Source organism: Crinia signifera, chromosome 6 (genome assembly GCF_055691185.1).
Source record: "Crinia signifera chromosome 6, ASM5569118v1, whole genome shotgun sequence".
Classification (NCBI taxonomy): Eukaryota; Metazoa; Chordata; class Amphibia; order Anura; family Myobatrachidae; genus Crinia; species Crinia signifera.
The window spans coordinates 206,094,967-206,120,993 of NC_139222.1; the positions used below are offsets into that span (position 1 = coordinate 206,094,967).

Sequence of the window (26,027 nt, forward strand, 5' to 3'; positions counted from 1 at the left end):
ATATTAATGATATTAATTTTCAAGTACTCTCCTCCTCACTGCAACAACAGCTTGCTCCTATTTCTGCATTCACTACTCCTAAGATGGTGGTATCACACCTAAACCTAACCCTCAAAACAGCCCTGGATGAAGTGGCTCCAGTTACCCACCACACTCCACGTAGGCCTAGACGCCAACCGTGGCACTCTAAATTAACGAGACACCTACAAAATATCTCACGCAAAGCTGAGCGTAAATGGCGTAAATCTCACAGTCCAATGGATTTCTTTACATATAAGAATATCTACCAGTACTATAGTTATGCCCTGGAAACTGCCAAACAAACATATTTCCAAACTCTCATTTCTGCTCAAGCTTCTAACCCAAAACGTCTTTTTAATACATTTAAATCCCTTCTCAACCCTCCCTCACCCAAGCCACCAACCACTATCCATGCACAATATCTTGCTTCCTACTTCAGGGATAAGATTGACAAGATCAGAGATGAATTGGTATGCTCCAACTCAGTTGGTGATATGCTCAATTCCATACCTGAGCCCTCTGAAGCATTTGCTTCATTTGATCCCACAAATGAAGATGAAGTATCTGCACTTTTCTCTGCCTCCCACTCTACTACCTCTCCTCTTGACCCTATACTCTCGCAAATAAGTAAATCTCTGTCTCCTGTGCTCATTCCAATCTTAACTAAAATCTGTAACCTCTCTTTCTCTACTGGTGTCTTTCCTTCATTGTTCAAACAAGCAGTTATTACTCCGATTCTGAAAAAAATGAATTCTGATCCAAGCTCTCTCTCAAACTACCGCCCCATTTCTCAACTTCCATGCACCTCCAAACTACTTGAAAGACTTGCTTATACTCGCCTCACACACTTTCTTAACTCGCACAACTTAATGGACCCGCATCAGTCAGGCTTTCGTGCCCAACACTCCACAGAGACAGCACTGACTAAAGTTGTGAATGATCTGGTCACTGCTAAGTCTAAAGGCCACTACTCACTACTAATTCTTCTAGATCTCTCTGCTGCTTTTGACACTGTTGACCACACACTTCTCATACAAACACTACAATCCATAGGTCTTAAATACACAGCCCTCTCTTGGTTCTCATCCTACCTCTCTAACCGCTCCTTTAGTGTTCGTTTCTCTGATTCTACCTCCTCTTCGCTACCTCTTTCAGTTGGAGTACCTCAGGGTTCAGTTTTAGGTCCCCTGCTTTTCTCAATCTATACCTCATCTCTTGGCAAACTAATCAGCTCCTTTGGATTTCAGTATCATCTGTATGCGGATGATACTCAGCTCTACCTATCCTCCCCGGACCTGTCCCCATCTGTATTGAACCGTGTCTCTGAATGCCTTTCTGCTGTTTCATCCTGGATGTCATCTCGCCACCTCAAACTTAATATCTCAAAAACAGAATTAATTATATTTCCGCCAATAAATAGTAGTTACCAACCTGATATCTCTATCGCTGTTGAGAAGATGACAATCACTCCTACCTCTCAAGCTCGCTGCCTAGGTGTTATCCTTGACTCAGAACTTTCCTTTGTACCCCACATTCAATCTGTCTCAAAATCATGCCACATGCACCTAAAAAAACATATTTAAAATTTGCCCTTACCTTACACAAGACACTGCAAAAACTCTAATCCATGCTCTCATCATCTCACGCATTGATTATTGCAATAGTCTCCTTATTGGCCTTCCCCAATACGGGATGCGGTCATCTATTAGAATGAACTTAGGTCTACAGTCATTAGGTCGACCCCACTAGGTCGACTGGCAGGAAGGTCGACCTGACTTAAGGTCGACATGGGCCAAGGTCGACATGACTTAAGGTCGAATTTGCATAAAGGTCGACATGAGGAAGGTCGACTGGTCATAAGGTCGACATGGGTTTTTCACTGTTTTTTGAGCCGACATGTGCCGACAGGCGGTATTTCATGCCCTACCATCCACTAGGGCGTGGTGGGAGAATAAAATAGTGTGCCGAGCACAGCGAGGCACCGTGCCCGAAGCATTGCGAACGAAGCGAGCGATGCGAGGGTCCGATTCTCATAGCCAACTGTGTCCATGTCGACTGTGTCGACATTCGGATCAAAAAACAGTGAAAAACCCATGTCGACCTTATGACCAGTCGACCTTCCTCATGTCGACCTTTATGCAAATTTGACCTTAAGTCATGTCGACCTTGGCCCATGTCGACCTTAAGTCAGGTCGACCTTCCTGCCAGTCGACCTAGTGGGGTCGACCTAATGACTGTAGACCTAAATGCAGTCTGACGAATGATCCCATTCCCCCAATACAGACTCTCACCACTACAGTCCATTATGAATGCAGCTGCAAGGCTAATCTTCCTAGCCAGACGTTCATCGTCTGCAAAGCTACTCTGTCAGTCACTTCATTGGTTACCTGTATTCTACCGTATTCAATACAAAATTCTTTTACTTACACACAAAGCCATAAACCAAACTACACCAACATACATATCTTCTCTTATCTCAAAATATCATCCAACACGACCTCTACGCTCCTCCAAGATCTGCGTCTCTCATCCACACTCATTACTCGCTCCCATTCCCGACTGCAGGACTTTCTTCGGGCTGCACCCACTCTGTGGAATGCCCTCCCAGAACTTATCTGGGAGCTTATCAAATTCCAGAACCAGTCATAGAACCTTGCGTTCTGGTGGAATCGATGCAATAAAGAATACAGTATCTATCCTTATGTATCAATGCCTATTTCCCTATAGATTGTAAGCTTGCGAGCAGGGCCCTCCTACATTTTGACTGTCTGTAAATACCCTGTTTTGTTGTATCACTGTCTGCCATTGTAAATCGCAACGGAATATGCTGCGCTATATAAGAAACTGTTAATAAATAAAAATAAATAAATAGTAGTGCACCGGGGTGTTATATCCTGGTGCTGGCCACGGCTTCCACATCTGGACTCCCTGCTTCAAGTTTAGCCTCCCTTATTATTAATGATGCAGCGATATTACCGCTGCCTGTCGGCAGGGGGGGGACCTCACGTCTGCCTTGCTCTCCCGCTGTTTGCGGGACCAATAGTGCGCCGGCTTAACGGAGAGACGCCGGCAGCTCCACAGGGCCTGCCTGTATCGGTACTGCTGGCGCGTCCAGCAGTGGCTCTATTGCGGCTCCAGCAGCTTTGGGTTCACTGCTTTCCACGTGCTGCTTTTCCCCAGAAGACATCACTCAGATCCGGGTCAAGATGCCGCTAGTCTGCCACTGACAGATATTGCGCTGGAGAACTCAATCTCCCTCCTCAATCCCTCACCGCTGTGGTCACTTCAAGATTTTACTTTTATACCTACATCATCAGTTTTGGAAATGGTGATGATAATTATTGCAACCTTGCTCCACACACAAATCAACACTTGAATAAGGACGCACACATCATAACATGCATGAAACTCAGAATAAAATCTTGAAAGTTCAAAAATTGCAAACTAATTTGTGATTAATCTTTGTTTAACTGTAAATCAGGCTCTTTATGGTCAAATGTTTAAACAAATCATCTACAGCTGTTACATAGGCCATTATTCAGATCTGTTTGCAGTACAAATTTGTTCTCAAAATGGGCAAATCCGTGTGCACTCCAGGTGGGGCTGTTGTAACATGTGCAGAGAGAGTTACATTTGGGTGGGGTGTGTTGAAACTGAAATCTAAATTGCTGTGTAAAAATATAGCAGCCAGTATTTACCCTGCAGGGACACAAAATAATTCACACAAATCTCACTCTCTGCCCATGTTACATCAGCCCCCACCTGCAGTGCACACGGTTTGGCCCATTTTGAGAACAAATTTGTACTGCGACCAGATCTGAATAAGGGCCATAATCACCACGGAGTCTATTTGTTGCTTTGGAATTTTGGATCACATGACCATTCGCTTAACTTGGCAGACAAGCTGCATGTATTAGGAGCACAAACATTGTAGAGCGGACAATCCCTGCAGTCAGACCACAGCCATTGCAGAAAGAATCTACAGAGAGAAAACTATGTCTGACTTCACAGGAAAGGAAGATTATCAGAATTTATTTAATCCAAAGGCATATCTAAATTATTTTCGTTTTGGTGAAGGGACTATGGGAGATGAATACCTGCAGTTTGTACTCAAACACTTAGCTGATGTATTTACTTCAGGTAAGCTAAAAATATTTTTCATTTTCTACCAACATCTAATGTGGAGAAAGAAACGCTATGGTTTTGTAAATGTCTGCTCATTTCTTGCATACATACACACACACACACACACACACGCACACATACACAGTCACACACACACACACACACACACACACAGAAACACACATATCGTTTGACCCACTTTTATATATAGAGTATCAGAAAACAAGGTTTACTAATAGAAATTCACATTGTAAGCAAATGATTTGGGTACTAATCTATCTATCAGAAAAGAGGGAGGACAGGCTACTTGCACTCAAGCCCTCTCCACAGCGGTGTAGCTAGGTGCCATGGTGCCCGGAGCAAGGGTATATTTCGCGCCCCCCCCCCGCCCCCCCGCTCCTCCCGGTAATGAATTGGGGGCATGGCTAACATGTGTTGGCATGTTACATTTGAAATATATAAGACACTGTAATGGAATCTGCTGCGCTATGTAAGACACTAACGGAATCTGCTGCGCTATATAAGACACTGTAACTGAATCTGCGGCACTATATAAGACACTGTAATGGAATCTGCTGCGCTATATAAGACACTGTAACGGAATCTGCGGCACTATATAAGACACTGTAATGGAATCTGCTGCGCTATATAAGACACTGTAACGGAATCTGCTGCGCTATATAAGACATTGTAACGAAATCTTCTGTGCTATATTAGACACTGTAACGGAATCTGCTGCGCTATATAAGACACTGTAATGGAATCTGCTGCGCTATATAAGACACTGTAACGGAATCTGCTGCACTATATAAAACACTGTAACGGAATCTGCTGCGCTATATAAGACACTGTAACGGAATCTGCTGCACTATATAAAACACTGTAACGGAATGTGCTGCGCTATATTAGATGCTGTAACGGAATCTGCTGCGCTATATAAGACACAGTAATGGAATCTGCTGCGCTATATAAGACACTGTAACGGAATCTGCTGCGCTATATTAGACACTAACGGAATCTGCTGCGCTATATAAGACACTGTAACGGAATCTGCTGCGTTATATAAGACACTGTATAGGAATCTGCTGCGTTATATAAGACACTGTAACTGAATCTGCTGCACTATATAAGACACTGTAACGGTGCCCATTACCCATTATGCGCACACCGCAATGCCCATTACACATTATGTGACACACCGCAATGCCCATTACACATTATGTGACACACCGCAATGCCCATTACACATTATGCGCACACCGCAATGCCCATTACACATTATGCGCACACCACAATGCCCATTACACATTATGTGACTCACCGCAATGCCCATTACACATTATGCGCACACCGCAATGCCCATTACAGATTATGTGACTCACCACAATGCCCATTACACATTATGCGCACACCACAATGCCCATTACACATTATGCGACACACCATAATGCCCTTACACAATGTGACGCACCATAATCACCACCTATGAATGGTTACAACGCGGCGTAGCAAGCCGTATTTCAGCAAATATTACTTTTCTATAGCTAAGACAGATAAACACATATTAAAAGAAAAGAAAATAAAACATTTGAAACAAGTTATTTCAGTATAATAATATTGCTGCTGCTCACCAAAGAGAAGCTGCAGCAGCAGCCAGCATGTCTTCACATAAGCACATGTGGGGGAGGGGGCTGAAGCAAAATGTAATGCAAAGTGAGAGACTGCAGGTGGTTCGATTTGGGAGTACCTCTGTCTTGTGCTCCGCATGTAATTGATGCAGTGCCTGCCTTGCAGTGCCAGTGGAAGAAGCAGGCAGGATGGAGGAGGAGGACATCGAGAATGAAGGAACTAGAGAGCACAGTTGGGGGCGGAGCTACTTAAGAGCCAAACTGATAGGGCAGCCTGAGGGGTCTGGAGTGCTGCTGCACTGCCCGGAAGCCGGACCGAGCAGCAGCAGCAGGGCAGGAGGCAGGCGCCGGCACATGGCTGCTGCCCGCCGTTAGTGTGTATGATATACTTGATCATTTGCGGAGGGGGGGCGGGCCGGCGGCGCCATTCCACCAATCGCCGCCCGGAGCATGAGCTCCGGTGGCTCCGCCCTCCCTACGCCTCTGCCTCTCCATTAAAAACAATACATTTGATATATACAGTTTAATAGTAACATAGGTTCAGTATCCCCAAATAGTAACATAAAGTATATTTCTAAATATAATTAAATATAAAAAAATTAATTAATTCCTATTTTGATTTTCATTTGTCAACACTTCTTTATTAAGAATGACTAGATGTGCTAAGCTAATATCCATGCGTGATTATGTGGGGTGTTGCAATGTGCTGCTGAATAGGTGTGCACTATAGAAATAGCGAGCACTTTTGAGAGACATGGCCGAGTGAAGGGCATGAGTTGGGCTCCCGCTACCAACATTTTAATGCTGTGAAAATATCAATGTTCACCTTTCACCGACAAGTGAATGTCCCCATATTTATCTAGGTTTTGTAGTCAATACATTTTCACATGTTGTATTTAACGCTGATATATTCAATTGCTTTCTGTTTTATTCTCAAATGTTTCTGCTGCTAGGAATGTATCATAATATTGCAATATTTCACACTATGTCAAATTGTGACCCGGAATTAACTGCCATATACACACGTGGCAATTGTGTGCTTAGCGATCCCTGCTAAGTGATCTGGCCCTGGTGATGTGGCTGGATATTTAGTGCATGCACATAATCTGAGCGGGCAATGGTGATGCGCAGGACTGTGCATCACCACTGCTGTGGGGCATACACACTGGGCAATGTCTGCTTTAGAAAATAAGCAAATATCGCCTCATGTGTATGCACCTTAAGAGATACAGTTTACGGTTGTTTCCATGTTTGTCTACTTAAATATAAACATGAGGTAAGGGAGGGGTAATCCTTACATTTGTGAAAGAGGAATCCTCCAGTTTGCTGGTGATACCATAGAGTGCCTCATAACCCTGTACATTGTTGGGTGCCTCATGAGTTTGGGGGGATGTGGTGCCTGCTTGCCTCCACCCCTGTTCCAACACCTATCCACAGGGAGGGACTTAAGTGACAGGCCACCCATAGGCACAAGCCACTTCAGCTGGTGCTGGGATATGGAGCAGCAGCCCCCCTCCCGCGATTAATGCTCAACCACCCCCCCCCCCCCAACACATGCACACACCCCCGGAATTCCCACTAGACATGTGCCTCACACACATAATTAGTACAGGATACTAATAATAAGGTGAATTTATATTAGTTCTTATACTGGAAACAGATGTGATTAATGTTATCACAATATAAGAGTCTACTTGCCACAATAACTAATGGTCATCTAACTAAAGTGGTGTGTCTAGCTGTATAAAGGTCTCTGCTGTTTTATTATCACCAGTTATTCACATGAGGATGAGGTTCAATGGTTCCATATACAGTATATAGTGTTATAGAATAAATGAAAATCAATTATAAAGCATTAATAACATAATGCATAGAGATCACAGAATCACTAACATCTGTCCTGGGAATATGACTCTAATTTTGTCATGTTAACACAATTATAGCCACTACAAAGATTCTAGTAGTTGCCATACATACAACCAATTATACATGAATACACATTTTACTCCCTTCCCCTCTATGTCACATAAATTGTCCTGTTTTTCAAGATTTTTGTCAAAAAATCTTATCTGTACAAACAGAAGCCTCCCTGAGATAAATAGAAACTTGTGTAAGCAAACAGTACATAGTACAAAAGTCAGCTGAAACATATTCTTCAGTCATACTTTGCATCAAAAGTACATTGGACCAAAGGCAGAACCATTGGTGCAGCAGGTACAGTGCACTGGGGCCCCTGAGGACTAAGGGGCCCACTGCTGCCTCTGTCACCCTCTTTCTGATACCTACTGATTTTCACTGTCACACTCTGCCGTGTTGCATATTGTGAACTTGGGTTGGGGTGGAGAAGGGGGGTTCACCTACCACAAGTTTCATCACTGCATTAGACAGTTACACACTTCTTTACAAATGAACAGATTACAATACTGTGAATATTACATACAGTGTTAGACTGGGGCATGAAGGGACAATTTGGGGAATGCAGTGGTCAATGTGTAGAGGTGTGGCCAGTCACCACATACTATAGGTTGACAGACCACTACAGAGTGCATGGTCTGACCAACTTGATAAACATATGTATAGTAAATACTGCTAGTTCATGCATGATAGTGTATCCAGATTAATAACACTGTGCAATATATGCCATAGACATGTGCAATATTTAATTCACATGCACAATTTGGGACCTGATTCTTAAAGGAAGAGGTTGGACTCCAGGCAGTAGGCCAGTCCAATTCTGATTACATAACAAAATCCTGCCAGTCTAATAACATGTAATAAATAATAGGAGATAGCCCTGCTCATGAGAACTCTCATTGTGGGCCAGATGTTCTAAGCTTGGAAAGTGATAAAATGGAGAGTGATAAATCACCAACCAATCAGTTCATACCTGCAATTTTTGAAACCCAAACTGTGACAGTAAGGAGTTGATTTTCTGATGGTTTATTACTCTCCATTTTATCACTTTTCAAGCTTAGTACATCTGGCCCTGTATGTGGTAAATGGTGGGACACAAGGATAGGGATTTGAGCAGAGCTGTGTGATTCAGAGGCTGGAGAGTTGGAGGAGGCTTGAGTGAAATTATGAGTTTTAATCATATGGCTAGAGGCTGGTGGATAGTGCCGTGCAGCACTTGTGTTCTTCTTTCTCAAAATATAACACTTCTCATTTAACCAAAAAGCTCTATTTTTGTCTCATCTATACACAAAACATTGTCTTTTTGAAAGACAGCTGCTTTGTCATTGCATAATATAGTGGTATTCATATTGATTAACTATTTGCAAAAAGGTGTTCAGAATTAGCAGAATGTGTACTTGCTGAGTAATTGTCTCTGACACTCTCTAGATGTAGGATCTCACTTGTGTTGATGGCTCACAAGAAGCAGTGGGAGTCCTTGGAGCGGAGACCGCAATCCTTATTCACAGATAATTCATAGTCATTGGCAGATAGATCCCGAGGTCTGGTCTGTGTGGGCAATAGTAACCCCATGAAGCTTATCAATGTCGGAAAACCTTTGTATCCATATTTTTCAAAGTTTTACTTTAAACTTTTATTTTCCATGTACAGGCAAAGTGAAAGGTGAAACTCTGATAGATATTGGGACCGGTCCAACCATCTACCAGCTGCTGTCAGCATGTGAAGCCTTTAAGGACATCACTGTCACTGATTTCACTGATAAAAACCGAGAGGAGTTTAATCTTTGGCTCCTGAATCAACCTGAAGCATTTGACTGGAGCCCAGTTGGGAAATATGTGTGTCACCTGGAAGGAGACAGGTACAGTACAACACACAACGTGCCACACTGGGTGCCGAAGGACTCAACAGCAGGCGGGATTCCAACAGTCATTACCCCTACATCGGAATCCCGACTGCTAAAAACCCGACACACGGGCAGCGGCTATTATCCCTCGTGGGGGAGAATAAAATAGGCAGCGTGGTGAGCCCGCAAGGGGCTTCCTTGTGCTTGCCCGGCTATCCCAAGTAATAGCATTCAGGATTCCCACGTCGGGTTAATGACCCTTATACCACACCCGCCACACTGTGGCTCAGATTATGCACATGCCAGTTTAGAATTTATTTAGTTAGAGAAAATTGCTTGTCTAATCACTGTCGTCTAATGTTGCCAATTTCAGCATTTAAGTTTGCATTTTAATCTTTCCTATCACCTAGAACTAATTAAATTTGTCTATACTATGAAGCATATTATAATCAAAAGGTGCAGTTGAACATGTGGAAGGCAAGCAGCATGTTAACATTACTGTCCCAGCACTGAAGTCTTGGTTACTGATTGCCATTAAAGCCCTACCTGTGTTTGGTATTTGCATAACCTCTTCTGTCATATTACAGTATACGCCGGAGATTTTAGATTATAATTTTCTTTTTTGTATTAATCTATTCTTTTATAGTCAAAACTCTAGAGTATGACCGGAGGGGCTCTTCATTCCCTGCCTACCTTGTTCGTAATCCCTGATCGAAATTTGCAAATTCCCAGCAGTATATTCTGATGCACCTTTGTATAATGCCCACATGAAGCTTTGGGTTCATATATGTGTGTGTGTGTGTGTTAATCCGGCCACTTGCTCCCGAGCCATTAACCTCTCTGCATGCCATTTGGGGTTTGTTTTCTCTCCTAGGGCCAGATGCACTAAGCTTCAAAAGTGATAAAATGGAGAGTGATAAACAGCCAGCCAATCAGCTCCTACCTGCCATGTCATAGACTGTGTTGAAAAATGTCAGTCAGGAGCATATCGGTTGGTTGTTTATCACTCTCAAAGTTATCACTTTTGAAGCTTAGTGCATCTGGCCCCTAGTGTTTGTGTGTTTTCTGTATGCTTCAGTTAACACACAAAAACCCCCATAAAGGTAAGTTAATTGGCTTCAGAGAAAATATGAACCCTAATGTATGTAAAACAAGAAAATAAACTTTTGCTTGCGCTAAGGATAGCAGCAGCTCTCTATTTATACTCCCTGTTAGTGGAGGACGGAGACGATAGGTATTAAAAAGAGTCGTATGTAATATATGTGTGTGTATGTATGGATGTTATTAAAAAGTAGAAGCATTAAGGAACAACAGAAACTAAGGCACAAAGCGTAAGACCACGTAAAATCAGAGCTGGGTCAACGACTGCTAAGGTGCATGGTACATAAAAATCACAAAGGTCAGCTGATTTCATAGCTGGAAAGTTCCAGAGTTTCACTAATATTAATAAAAGCACAATTTTGCAATGGAAGTTTTATGGAATGGGTTACCATAGCCGAGCAGCTGCATGCACGCCTCACATCACATGTTACATCTGCCCCACTTGCAGTGCACATGGTTTTGTCCATTTTGAGAACAAATTTGTACTGCGATCAGATCTGAATAAGGGCCATAGTGTAGTATGTTCCAATTAATGTTTTGATGATATATTGATAGTAAAAAAGTCCATATGGCGGTGTATACTTCCTTATAAGATGGTGTTCAGTGTGTCTACTTTAAGATCACCTCCTGTGGTTTGTAGTATAGTGTGGTGCTTACATCTGGGTATGTGTTCTATTCACATTAAGATTTCTTTATGTTTTGTAGATCCTTCCTAATATGATCACCACGTACTACAGTATAGGGAGTGCAATTCAGACACTGAGTGGGGATGCTGCTGGGAAAGTCAAAAACTTCTCCAAAGCATTTCATGATAGCCCAAAGCAGAGAAAAGCTGTGTTTTCCGCAAAACAGGGCCTTTCTCTGCTACGTAAACAGACCCCAATATAATTTTCTTCTTCTCATGAAAGGAACATAAGAGACACGGTTAACCAAAAAAACATGCCAGATAGTACGAAAAATTAATCTCAAATTTTATTTGTTCTATTCTAGGACAACTTGGCCTGAAAAGGAAGCACGACTGAGAAAAAACATCAAACAAGTCCTGAAGTGCGATGTATTCAATAGCAATCCTTTGGAGCCTGTTGTTCTCCCACAGGCTGACTGCGTCCTGAGCTGTCTGTGCCTGGAAGGAGCATGCTCAGACTACAATGCCTATGTCACTGCTCTCAAAAATATAACAAAATTATTAAAACTAGGAGGGTACTTAGTGCTCGCCGGTGATCTGGGCAACTCCTACTACATGGTCGGCAATGTAAAGTTCTCTGGCCTTTCTCTAAATGAAGGTTTTCTGAAGGAATCTTTAAATGGTGCAGGGTTTGTTATTGAAAATTTTATCATTTCTAACAAAACAGCAGAAATCCCGGAAGAAGCAGATTGTATGGCCAATTATGTTTTAACTGCCAGAAAAGAAAAAGAAGTTTAAACGGTGTAATTATAAAGAGCACTGTTTATGCCACATAGGGCTTTTAGAAACATAATAGGCCCCGTTCATGTTTGTAAGGAACTGCACAGCTTCAAGGAAGCGGCAGTGCATTTAGTTCTAATTATAATTATATAGCAGCAGAAATTGTCTGTAGGAGATAGACGCATCATGTTAGCATTAGAGAAGATCAGACTACTGCATCTGAGGACTCAGGGGTGAATTTATGAAGCTTGGAGAAGTGTTATCTATCCCCATAAAGAACGTTATGAGCAAGGTGATAAGGGTTCAGCCAATCAGCTACAATATGTAAATTGACAGGTAAGAGCTGATTGGCTGAACCATTATCACCTTGCTCATAACGTTCTTTATGGGGATAGATAACACTTCTCCAAGCTTCATAAATTCACCCCTCAGTTTAAGATCCCCACAAGACCATCGGTCATGATTCGCAATGGTTACAGGCAACGGACCAACCGGCATAAGCTGAAACTAGCTTAGGCTGTCCTAGGATCTGGACACTGCATCCGATGACCCAGACAGTGGACCGATCATGCCTTCAAAAGGGAAAAAACCCTCCCGTCCATTTTAAATAATGATGCCAGCCTGCTCCACCCTCTAATTGCCGCAGCACGATTGACGTCTGCAAATGACGCCTCAAGACACATTTAGCAACTGTACAGATTAGGTATTGCACCCCCAAACATGATATTGTTTCTCAAACCATTGGTATTGCATACAAATATGAATCAGGCCCACTGTGTGGGACAGCTTCTTATAATCATTAGGCATTTAGGACAGTTATTATTAATTCCAATGAATAATTACTAGTTTATAATAAAATAATGCCTGTTAGTTACAAATAACAAATCTTACAAAATAAGTGTTCGTTAAAAACTAACATCTTCCCAAATTTAGCTTCCATAACATCTGAGGTACCAACATTCAAAAAAATATGGAGGGTCCTCTTTTAAAATTTTGTGTCCCGTTCATTCATCAGACAATGGGCCTTATTCAGACCTGATCGCAGGACAAATTTGTTCTCAAAATGAGGAAAAGCATTGTTGGGCTGTGTAAAAATAATGAAGCCAGTATTTACTATGCACAGAAACAAAATAACTCATCCAAATGTAACTCTCCCTGCACATGTTACATTTGCCCCACCTGCAGTGCACATGATTTTGCCCATTTTGAGAACAAATTTGTCCTGCAATCAGGTCTGAATTAGGCCCAATATTACTCTGTTAGCAGACTCAGATTTAGGATGTTATTCTGGTTGGTGCTTAAATTTCCGAATTCTTTCAGAGCGGACCGCACGCCATGCTGTGTGGACATCGTACGAAGAAACGCCCACCGGTCCTCCGCATTCGGACGGACTCACTCTTTAAGAAGAGGGCGTGTTTACGGACGACATCCAAACCTTGCGTGTGCGGTGGACAAACACATATTCTGCACGGTCTTACAGCGTCTGCACGGTCTTACAGCGTCAGAACGGACGGGAAGCTGGCCGTATGCACCGATGCGGTGTATTAACGCAAAACTCATGACTATTATCTTTCAGCATATATTTGTGTGTTTAGTAATGGTCCATTTAGGCTGCAATGCTTCCAATTGAAGCAATGAAAAGAGCGTAATTAATGAGTAATGAGTAGAGGAGTGGATTGTATTGTGTTCAGCTGACTGTGGTTCAGGTGCGGCCATACTAATTGGGTGATCCGAATGCCTAGCGCATGACCGAGTGGTGTCCGCAAAGTGAAACTTGCTTTTGAAGACCGCATATTTCCTGGCTGTTGGTTCGTTTGCAGTCGGTGTTCTATCCGAATGCACGCCTACCAGAATTAGTGCACTCCCTCGTGTACGCCCACTTTGAAACTACGCCCCTGTGTAGTTCCAAATGACGCCCATATTACGCCCATATTTCACAAGTGAATGCGGTGCACATTTCTGTAAAGTATTAGTGATAACGAGTACAGAGACCTTGCGTGGCACATGCGCATAGCGTTGCCCATGCATGCGCAGATGGCTAAAAAACGCCAACCGAAAGAATTCGGAAATTTACGCATCGACCAGAATAATGCCCTTAGTTTTGGGTGGGTTATATTTGTTTGTGCATGGTAAATAGGGGGGGGAATTTACTAAAGGAAATTTGTAAAAAAAAATAGGTGTATTTGTATCCAGAAATACACTTAATTTTTACATTTACTATCCCGAAAATACGGCAATTCGTATTGATGTGCTATATAGTGATTCCTCGCCATAGGTGCGACATTGGTGAGTACGGCTATATCTATATGTATGATGTTTTAGTTTAAGATTTAATAGTTACCAATCTTGTATATAAAAAATAGTACTGTACAGTAGATCTGAACATTTGTAGTCCTATAAAACTATATTTGGACCTTTGACTCACATATGAAATTGCAATTAGCCTGTTGGGAACTTATTACTGTTTAGCTAACCTTTATTTTAGTTAAGACTATGGCCCTTATTCTGATCGGTGCGGATATTCCCGCATTCTTACGGAGCGGTCCGCACGCCACGGTGTTTTGCCGCGTGCGGCCATCGTCCGTAGAAACGCCCACGTGTCCTCCGCATTCGGACGGACTCACTCTTTAAGAACAGGGCGTGTTTACGGACGACATACAAACCATGCGTGTGCGGGAGAAACACTCCGATTCTGCACGGTATTACAGAGTATTACAGAGTATGCTCGGAAATACCGCATCCGAACGGGAGCCAAGCGGTGCTACCGCCCGTAAGCGGAGTATTTACGCCAAACAACCCACTATTATGTATATTCTGCAATACATCACATGACCCACTTATTCAATTACCTATCCTCATCAAAAAATGCTTATTTGGAATTGGAATCAATTAGATGCCAATATATCCTTACAAGCATGCCTAACACATGCATTGCACACATTAACCCTTACAGCAATTCAAGTGCAATGGTTTGTATTAGACCCTGTGTCAAATATTATAAACAATCTACACATATACTGTGTAATGTGCAAAGAAAACCAACAACTTTCAACTTGCATAAATAATTTATTATGATTAACAATGAAATCTCAAAATCAAAAGAAAAAAATTTACAAAAGCAAATCGCGCAGGTCCTGCAGATCCGCGATGAGTAGTCTTAAGTGGTGGCCCATCCGCAGCAGGGCCCCACGAATCCCCTCATCTGCCGGTGTTGTGGCATCTGTGGGCATGTCAAAGGGGCAAAAATTAGTCATGATTTTCATGCATACATTTCACATACTGCTACATACATTGCACAAATGCTAGGTGACATGTGTGTGTATATATATATATATATATATATATATATATATGTAGAGAGATAGAGACACACATAGATAAATAGATATGACACATACATATATACATACATGCAAACTTATTTGCTACATACTGTGTTTTTTTCACTCTACCCTTTACTCTGCAGAAGACATAACAGTCATAGTGTTTCTTCTCAGTCACAACCCACCCATGACTAACCAATGACAAGCATGTAATGGGCTCCGTCAATAAGAACTTGTCACAATCTCCTCAGTCTAAGTTCAGTGATGGTTCGTGGCATGGGAGTTATGCAAATGTCAGGAATGCACAGTACACATCCTCAAAATCATAATTCAGTCTAAACCAACCTACAATTCTGTGCGGGGCAAAAAAAAATCTGAACTACAGGGGGTGTTTAGGTAGAGGAGCCTCCTGGGACACTGGCAACTTGTGACTCCATTCCAAGGTAGGCTGGGCCATACTCCATTTATAGCATACATCCTATAGTTTATAAATAACATTCACCACAAATATAGATTCCACTATTTGATTGGGTCATAATCAACGCTTGCAGCAGGTGAATTTAATCCACAAATGATCCACTCATCCCTTTACTCCAGAATCCTGTTTAACTACAACGGTGATGTGGCAGTCAAAATGGAGCTCCAACCCATCCCACAAACCTGTGTCATTCAGAGGTGTCCTGGATGAAAGGGATGCCTTGGACACCCCATCTAACCGGTACCTGTATCTGTAGCTACCCACTTTGGGGTCTATATGAATAGTATTGGAACAAAATTTTTAATCACCAGTGCTACATAACAAATACCAGTACAACTACTTCATGAATGATGCATTATGTAAACATACCGATCTGATGGGACTCTGGGGCCTGGCACGCCTCCTCCCCCTCGGATTCGGAATCCTCTGGGGCAACCATGGCCTCCTCAGCCCCCTCCTCCGCCAGCTCCTCCGCCACCATGACCTCGTCCACCTCCTCCGCCACAACCACCTCCTCCACCACCACCACCTCCTCCACCTCCTCCTCCTCCTCCACCACCACCACCTCCTCCACCTCCTCCTCCGCCACCAACACCTCCTCCTCTGCCACCAACTCCTCTTCCACCTCCTCCACCACCACCGCCTCAGGCACCTCCTCCTCCTCCACCACCTCCTCCACCATCTCCTCCTCCACCATCTCCTCCACCATCTCCTCCACTTGCTCCTCCAACATTTCCTCCTCCTCCACTTCCTCCTCCTCCACCCTTGCCGCCACCTCCTCCTCAGGGTCTTGGGCCTCCTCCTCGGCCAGGGCTGCCTCGGCCTCTTCACGTGCCTGTCGGGCTCGGGCTCGTGCTGTGTGGTAGAATAAAAAATCATGGTCAATGTCGGGTCATTGGGGCACATGTATTAATCCATAACAAGACATACATGGAAGGGTGATAATGATGGCAAACGATGCTGGAAAGTAGCTCCTTACTGTTAATGGACTCCAAAATGTGACATTTAAATTATTATGTGATTGTTAGTAATTTGTTCAAACATTACAACCCTGGCATTTATCAATGTGTAACACATATTACATCTGGCACATTGTATGCATCAGAATCCTCAATGCTATGTCATTACATATAAAAGCCACATGACTGCATGTTAACCAGGAAGAAGCACACATAACAGTCTATGGACTTTTAAACCCATGGACACCCACTTATCATGAGACACATTTTATTGTTTATATATGCTATGTTGTAAGTGCGAAATTTCATAGCTAAAATACTCACAATCAGCTATTTCGCCCCTGATTTGCTGTAACAGCTGGGGCTGGCGCCTGCGGAGGTCCGACCACCGCCTCTCGAGCTGCCCGATCGACCTCCGCACCCGAGTGCGGGCGTAAATACGGCGCCCTGCCGCAGCATAGGCCCTCCGCTTATGGCGGTTACTGATAAAGGGCCCCGCACGGCCCAGCCTTGTCTCCATGACGGAGACCAGAACCCTCAGCTCCGCAGGTGAAAAGGGGTCTGCCCTTCGTGTCTCCGCCATGTTAACAATGGCATCAATCAACCAATCAGGTGGTGGCATTGGTTTATCACAGTTATTTGTGTTAATAACTTTATTGTTCATCTTTACATGAACAGCGTCTCTGCGCCAACACAAATGGTGACAAATTCGCATGCCTTCAAAACAGTAGTGCTGATGTATGGCAATGAACAAATCTGATATATATAAAACACAGTGTGTATGCACTTAGCAAATCCAATGACGCCTCGCTCCGCCAAGCAACGCGTGCTATAGCTTAGCAACGCATAGCTGTAGTTAGCATTACTTACTCTATGCATCTATGTGTATGCGTACATTTATGTTTAAAAGACACATACACATACTTGCAGGTATCCTGAGACCAGCATTATACACCAGCCCTGCCTGCCTGCCTGCCTGGGTGCCTGCCTGCCTGCCTGCCTGCCTGCTCCTTGAAATGTTTAAACATGTTAATAAATTCAAATATCATATATATAGATATATATATATATATATATATCTGCAAACAAATCATACATCAACACAGGAAAAAATCCCCAACACATTAGAGAATAAATCAATGTACTCACCAGTCATCAGGGATAGTATCAACTACAATAATGAAGATATAAAAAACACATAAGATCCCTTGTACAAGGTATAATAATGAGCACCTATATTGAACTTCCCCCAAAACTAAGCACATATGATAAATATCTACTATTTCTTTGCCATTAGGAGGGCAGGCTGGCTAATTTTCGTTTTGTAACACTGACAACTAACACACTGTACTTATTTGAAGGGGTGATTTTTACTAAAATTGGTGTGTTCTGTCAACTAGATAAAATGTACCTGAAGTATCTTTGCGCCACAGAGTCCCGCAGCTGGTATCCCCTCCGGCATTCAGGGGCGCGGGATGGGCGCATGGGCGGATCTTGCGGCTCAGATGGTACCTCCCACTCATCAAAGGGTATCTCACGCCGCACAGCGATGTTGTGGAAAAATATACACAGGCCCACGATCCTCGACACCATTTGAGGCGCATATTGTAAGTCACCACCAGTGCGGTGGAGCACTCTTAATCGACCCTTTAAAAGGCCAATTGAGCGCTCCACCACTTGCCTGGTGGCAACATGCGCCCGATTGAATGCCTCCTGTGGGCCCGGTTCTGGGGAGCTGTACGGCGTAAGTAGCCAGGGCGTACATGGGTAACCGGAGTCACCCAGAACCCACGCATCACGGCCTTCCAGCTCTTGGAGTCTTTGCCATATCCCGGTTTGTCGGATGACATGAGAGTCATGGGCACTTCCGGGAAACTTCGAGTTGAAGGCGAGAATTTCCATGGATGGGCCACATACCACCATCACGTTCAGTGAGTGGAACAATTTGCGGTTCCTATATATCTTCTCACTTCGAGATGGAGGCACAAATGGTACATGGGTGCCATCCACAGCCCCTATCACATTAGGGAAGCCAGCAATTTGATGGAAGGCCTGCTGGCTTCTGCGCAGGGTCTCGGTGGCAAATGTCATGGCCATGAAGTGCCCCTTGCGCCTGAACATGGCCGACGTCACACGCCTCAGGATTCGGCAGAAGGCCGGCTGAGATATTCCAGCAAGTACTGCCACTACTTGTTGGAATGATCCTGAGGCGCAGAAATGCAACACCGCCAGCAGCTGTGTGTGAGGCGGAATTGCTGTCGTGATCCCGTGTAGAGGTTCCAGATCGCTCTCAATTAACGTGAACAGATCCAGAATTACATGTGGCGGTAACCGGTACCTAGTAAGTACCTCATCATCGGGCATAGCAAACAGAGTCACCCGTGTGCGATAGATTCTAGCACGTCCTGGCCTCCTTGGGCGACGAGTGGGGAGAGCCGCAAGTGCCCTTAGCCTCCTCTCCATGTAGCGCATCATTGCTTCAGCAACCTATAAAGAAATGAACATAAATACTGATGCACCTATGCACATAATGGCCATATCCAACTACAAATAGATTTGTAGGCTTCAATACGTACAATAGATGGCCGCCCCGTGAAATCCCGCAGATCCATTTGACTCTATAATGATGTAACAATAATATGAACTCAATACACACCGTCCTAAACACACAGATAAAGGTGTCAGCATTTTTTGCCGACATCATGTACTATGAGACATTTCATCTATTGCTGGGACATGTTGTCCTGCAATAGATGAACCCACACAGGTTTAAGACCTGTGAGTGAAATAGTGAACATGTGACATGTTGCAATAATGCTACACGCACTTTGCTGGCCCAACAATCTGTAGGCAGTGAGGCAATGGTGCATACATTCATACACTTACATTGTTAATGGATATCATATCTACAAGGAGCATGGAAGAGCTTACCTTAGACCCTGACAAGTCCAGATCTGGAGACAAATGATTCTAGCAGCAAGTCACTATTTATAGGCCTCTCACATGTGTGGTCTATAACAGTAGAGATGAGTATTGCATGACTTGTGGCCTAGATTATCTAAGGGATTGGGCTACTTTTAGCTTGCAATCAAACTCCACAATACCACAGTAGTCATGAATCAAATGTCATGTCATGCTAGCAAATAGCATGTGTATTGTGCAATAGTCACAGGTGTATCAGAAGATTCTATGCAATGTTAGCATTGGTGACCAGTATTTCATGTCGAACTTTCGCCAGGTTTTACACAATGGAATTTCCGCCACCGTATGCGGCGCGAAAAAACAGCGACGTACGCTCACGCACGGAACGCAGCTGCCGCTGATGTCCGCCAAACAGGATACACAAACAGTATATAAAGGTGTATTAAAAGGTGACAATGTTGTTGCTAACATGTCTGGATCACAACCAGAGGTGGACCCAGAGCTGCAGCAACTTTTTGACCATCTGGACTCCAGCACCACCTATGTGCCACTGCACATGCAGGCAGTGGGTAATGAGGAGGCTGCTGGCCCTTCTACAGCAGGGCAACCTGCACCTGACCATTCTACAGCAGGGCAACCTACACCTGGCCCTTCTGCAGCTGGCTCATATGCACCATCAGCAGAATTGTTTGGAACACAACCGGGGACTTCACAAGGTAGTACCATGGCCAGCACTTCAAGTGCAGCGACACGTGACAGGGGGCGTGGCCATGGACGTGGCAAGGGGAGAGCCAGGGCAACAGAGGAACCACCAAAAAAAAATAAGGCATATGAAGCACAGGAGCTTGCCATCCTGGTTCCCCGAGCACGTGATTGGATTGAGTGTCCATCGGAGAAGCTGACACACACACGCAGATGGAAGATTTGGGAACAGATAACGGCAGAGATTAATGAAGTAGCGCCACAAGTTCGTGAGACGGACCATGTGAAGAAGAGGCAAGTTGTTTTGTGATACATGTGCCCAGTAATAGCTAAGTAATGATTGAATTGATGCTTAGATGGATTTTGCAAATGGCCCGTGAGGTTGTTACGATACACAGACATTATTGCCATGTTATTTCGTTGAGAGTTAGAGTAGGGTGATTGTGAATGTGTATTGTAACGGTTGATATCATAGTTGCATGTAATATTATCTTTTGGACATTAATCACATGTCGTAATATGTAGCATAGAGCAATGGCTGCAACAGCTAACATCTGGAGTGACATGTATTAATATGTCAACTTACATTGCAGGTGGCAGGACTTCAAAACCAACCTGAAGAGGAAGATGACCAAGCGGTGGGAACACAGCCAGACATCTGGGGCCGGGCCCATGCCATCAGGGCTAGAGCTCACCCCCCTGGAGTTGATGGCCGAGAGCTGTATATCAGTTGAGGAGATCAGGGGGGTGAGCACGATGGATAGCGAGGCCCCAGCTGAAGTGTTTGCGTCTTTTATTGAAGGTAAATATTGGTCATGCCATAAACTTGTGCAAGTAATTATCTTAGAATGTGTCCTAATTGTGTTTATCTTTTTCCACAGACACCCCACCGCTTGGTGACGACTCTGCTCAGGAGGTGGAGGAGTCCGTGCCATCTGGCCCCAGGGGTAGGCCTGTGCAGCAGCAGCCATCGGCCCAAGCCGATTTGGCCGCCTTGGCCAACATGCTTGGGGACATCAACCAGCAGGGAGACTTGGCATCAGAACGGATGCTTTGAACGAGGAGAAAAAAAGAAACTGCTTTCAAGGGGAACGCACTGAAAAAATAGAGTCATAAAACATAGCTTTTAATTATTTAGCGTTAATAGTCCCACAATATATTTGTTTGGGAATGCAGCGAAAAAATAGAGGTTAAAATCAAGACATACAAAACATATACACACTATGTGCTCAAAGATAAGAAAATATGTGTTTTTAAAATTACACTTGAGTCCTATCTGATAATGACTTGTTACGTTTTAGCTAGTGATGTAGCGTTGTGCACACTAGAATTTGTACCCTTATTGAATAGGTTTTTTAGCTGCTTTTGTTATGAGAGTTTCTTGTGCTCTCACTCCTGTCGACCACCCCTTAATAATTCGTTTTTTACACCAAGATTGAGGTCACAAAGAATATATGAGTTACCAAGAAACTGTACTCTGTCTTACACCTTTATTGGTGGACAGGGACCTGGTGCCACCTACTGGTGGTTGACCATAACAGTTCTTTGTATAATATTTAGATGTGATCTTCTCAATATTTATCCTTTGGTGCCACCTGGTGGTGGTTTAACCACAATGATTAAGATTTTTAAACACTTCAATTTTTTGGTATATAAGATAATCTACTGATTTTATTGGGGGTCATGGGAGGAGACTATATAAAGAGTTTTTATTATTATGTAGCAGCAAGACCAATTTCAAAAAAGTCTTTGTGTAAGCAATTTGATTTCACATTATCTGGGATTTATTCAGTGTGTTTTAGGAGCGCCCAGGTAGTTATGGGTTATGAAATGGGATTTAAATTATCCCTTGTTTGAGCAAGGCAATAGCCCAAACACACCTGTAAGGTGGTTTGTGCCTTGCTTCACCTCAGGTGTTGTCTATTAAAACCTGGGTGGACCAGTGGCGCCCCAATACACTAACATCACAATATTGACATTTTTAAGCTAACAAGCATATCAGATGGTAGATGTTTTAGCCAACGCAAGCGTTTCGCTGACTTTTCAGCTTTCTCAAGGCCTTGAGAAAGCTGAAAAGTCAGCGAAACGCTTGCGTTGGCTAAAACATCTACCATCTGATATGCTTGTTAGCTTAAAAATGTCAATATTGTGATGTTAGTGTATTGGGGCGCCACTGGTCCACCCAGGTTTTAATAGACAACACCTGAGGTGAAGCAAGGCACAAACCACCTTACAGGTGTGTTTGGGCTATTGCCTTGCTCAAACAAGGGATAATTTAAATCCCATTTCATAACCCATAACTACCTGGGCGCTCCTAAAACACACTGAATAAATCCCAGATAATGTGAAATCAAATTGCTTACACAAAGACTTTTTTGAAATTGGTCTTGCTGCTACATAATAATAAAAACTCTTTATATAGTCTCCTCCCATGACCCCCAATAAAATCAGTAGATTATCTTATATACCAAAAAATTGAAGTGTTTAAAAATCTTAATCATTGTGGTTAAACCACCACCAGGTGGCACCAAAGGATAAATATTGAGAAGATCACATCTAAATATTATACAAAGAACTGTTATGGTCAACCACCAGTAGGTGGCACCAGGTCCCTGTCCACCAATAAAGGTGTAAGACAGAGTACAGTTTCTTGGTAACTCATATATTCTTTGTGACCTCAATCTTGGTGTAAAAAACGAATTATTAAGGGGTGGTCGACAGGAGTGAGAGCACAAGCAACTCTCATAACAAAAGCAGCTAAAAAACCTATTCAATAAGGGTACAAATTCTAGTGTGCACAACGCTACATCACTAGCTAAAACGTAACAAGTCATTATCAGATAGGACTCAAGTGTAATTTTAAAAACACATATTTTCTTATCTTTGAGCACATAGTGTGTATATGTTTTGTATGTCTTGATTTTAACCTCTATTTTTTCGCTGCATTCCCAAACAAATATATTGTGGGACTATTAACGCTAAATAATTAAAAGCTATGTTTTATGACTCTATTTTTTCAGTGCGTTCCCCTTGAAAGCAGTTTCTTTTTTTCTCCTCGTTCAAAACATTGTAAACCTGACTGCTGGGAACAGCACCCCCTCTCACTTATATATGAAAATTGGGGTGTCCTCTCTGAAAAATTTGCATAATAATTGGTGTGCAGGCGTGTAAACTAGCTCCCTAGTGGAGCCACAATATGTATCAGAACGGATGCGTAGGACCGAGGAGATCCTGGCGAGCTTGGTCAGCACCCAGCAGGCCATCGCTGCGAGCATGCAGGCCATGGCTGAGTCACATCAGGCCATGGCTGCAAGTGCTCAGGTGCTGGCCGAGCAAGCCACCCGCCAAAATGATCTCCTCCTCCACCATAATGAGCTTATGGTGGAGCTGGTTACCAGCAACAGGGTCCTAATGTCATCCGTTTCTGGTGCATTACCACCGGCAACACTCCCTGCTGGCAGGAGGGGTAGACCAGCCAACCCCTCAACATCATCTGCTCCACCTGCCCCAGCATCTGCCCGTGCCAGAAGAGCTGCTGCACAGGCCAAGGAGCCTACCAAGGCCAAACGTGGTCGCAAATGAACTTGTGGCTGCATTAATCTCCACCGTTATGTGGTCCCAAATCTTCCATTGTGCTGTGTGTGTCAGCTTCTTGTGTCCAATCACGTGCTGAGGGTAACCAGATGAGCCCTTGCTTCATATGTCCTTTTTGGTGCCCCTGTTGCCCTCTTTTGCCTGCCATTACTGTCAGCTGTACTTGAAGTGATGGCCATGGTACTATCTTGTGAAGTCTCCGGTTGTGTTCCAAATGATTCTGCTGATGGTGCATATGAGGCAGCTGCAGGTTGGCCTGCTGCAGAAGGGCCAGGTGTAGGTTGCCCTGCTGTAGAATGGTCAGGTGCAGGTTGCCCTGCTGTAGAAGGGCCAGCAGCCTCCTCATTTCCCACTGGCTGCATGTGCAGTGGCACATAGGAGGTGCTGGAGTCCATCTGTGTGCAATTATATTTGTTTTGTATTATTATTTATTTTGGTACATTCCTGCCATGTTGTTTATTTTTTGGATTTTGTATTTTTTGGTCATTGCATCACAGTGGCATTGACTGTGACATGTATAGAAATAAATTTGTTTACTTTACCAAAAATGTGTGGTTTCATGAGTACATGTCGAATACACATGTGTATTGATAGTATTAATATTCAGTCATGTCCATTGTTAGCAGTTTTAAAGTGTCTGACAAGTACAGCATATGTGGGGGATTAGTAAGGTTTCCTTGAAGCAGCAATGGTTTCAATTAAAGCACTGACAAGCGGCCTATTAGTGAGTAATGAGTAAAGGAGTCGATTCTATTGGGTTCAGGTGTTAATGCTTGTAGTCATTAGGCGGTACGTTCGCCTACCGCATGAACGAGTGGTGTCCGCAAAGCAATAGTACACTTGTGGACACCGCACATTTCTGCCCTTTTTGATCGCGTGCATTCGGAGTGGTATCCGAATGTACGCCCCCCAACATAAGTGTACTCCCCCGTGTCCGCCCATGTTTCCGCCCCGTTTTGCCCACTTTGAAACTACGCCCATGTGTCATTCCGCATGACGCCCATAATACGCCCATATTTCCCGACTGATTGCGGGGAACAGTTTTGGACGGGATTTGGCCGAACTGGTACGGAGTCAAGGCGTGGCACATGCGCGTTGCGTTCTCCACGCATGCGCAGACGCCGTAAAGACGCGATCCGAAAGTATGCGGTAAAGTACGCGTCAATCAGAATAAGGGCCTATGTGTTTTTACTATATCTGCAGTGACTTACATTTCCTATGCTTGATATTATAAGGTGTTGTTCTACATAATGTTTATAATAAAGTGTGAATACATTTGTAGAATTACTGGTGAGATCATTGCATCAAAACATTTATTAAGTTCCCCAACCCGCAAATGTTTTGAAAATATTTTTAAATTATTCTGGAAATAACTATTAGAAACAATAGGTACTCTAATATGCTACTAAATACTTTCTATCATTAATGTGCATGCGGTCAGCATGGCGGTAGCCGGAATGCTGGCAGTAAAAAGCCATGCACCAGAATCCCATCCAGCAGCCACAACACTGGCACCAGAATCCCAACAGCACTGGATATGCTGACACCGGAATTTCATCAGCTGACCTCCCGATTGTAAGTATGCCAGGGACTTCTAGCATTAGGATGCAAGGGGGGTTGGGGGTCAGGGGGGATTAGGTGTAGACACTTGGAGGGTTAGTGTTAGGGAAGAAGGGTTAGGGATAGCCATTTCTATATATTCAGCTAAAAGTAGCAAACAAAATAAACATTTCCTTGAATGAACTGAAATCACTGGAAAATAAGCAGTTGATATATTGTTGCCCAGTTTTATTGGAGCACAAATGCTGACGTTGACCTTAGTTAACCCATCTGAAATACTCTGGCTTTAGTTCACTCATATGAAATACTAGATTACTTTTATCAATCAGTTAACCAATTAGCTGAAAGTGCAATAAACCTGATAACTACTTGGCACTGTTACAGTTTAGAGAACATTGTGAAATGCCTTTAAAATTTAGCAAGTGACAATAGATATATAGATAGATACATAT

The 26,027-nt window shown here is 43.4% G+C and overlaps 1 protein-coding gene across 1 annotated transcript; it reads left to right on the forward strand.

Annotated features, from left to right (window-relative positions):
- Window positions 1-3,884: 3,884 nt before the first annotated feature.
- On the forward strand, window positions 3,885-12,313 carry LOC146008878 (nicotinamide N-methyltransferase-like). Its single transcript, XM_083148668.1, has 3 exons — window positions 3,885-4,161; window positions 9,339-9,546; window positions 11,623-12,313. Exons 1-3 carry the CDS (start codon window positions 4,017-4,019, stop codon window positions 12,053-12,055), a joined length of 786 nt encoding a protein of 261 aa, XP_083004794.1. The 5' UTR covers window positions 3,885-4,016; the 3' UTR covers window positions 12,056-12,313.
- Window positions 12,314-26,027: the final 13,714 nt, after the last annotated feature.

Bases quoted from the DNA above. Each gene is read 5' to 3' on its own strand.
- LOC146008878 (XM_083148668.1), top strand. From the start codon at position 4,017: ATGTCTGACTTCACAGGAAAGGAAGATTATCAGAATTTATTTAATCCA. The intron at 4,162-9,338 runs GTAAGCTAAAAA...TTCCATGTACAG, and splicing joins AGCTGATGTATTTACTTCAG to GCAAAGTGAAAGGTGAAACT. The intron at 9,547-11,622 runs GTACAGTACAAC...GTTCTATTCTAG, and splicing joins TGTCACCTGGAAGGAGACAG to GACAACTTGGCCTGAAAAGG.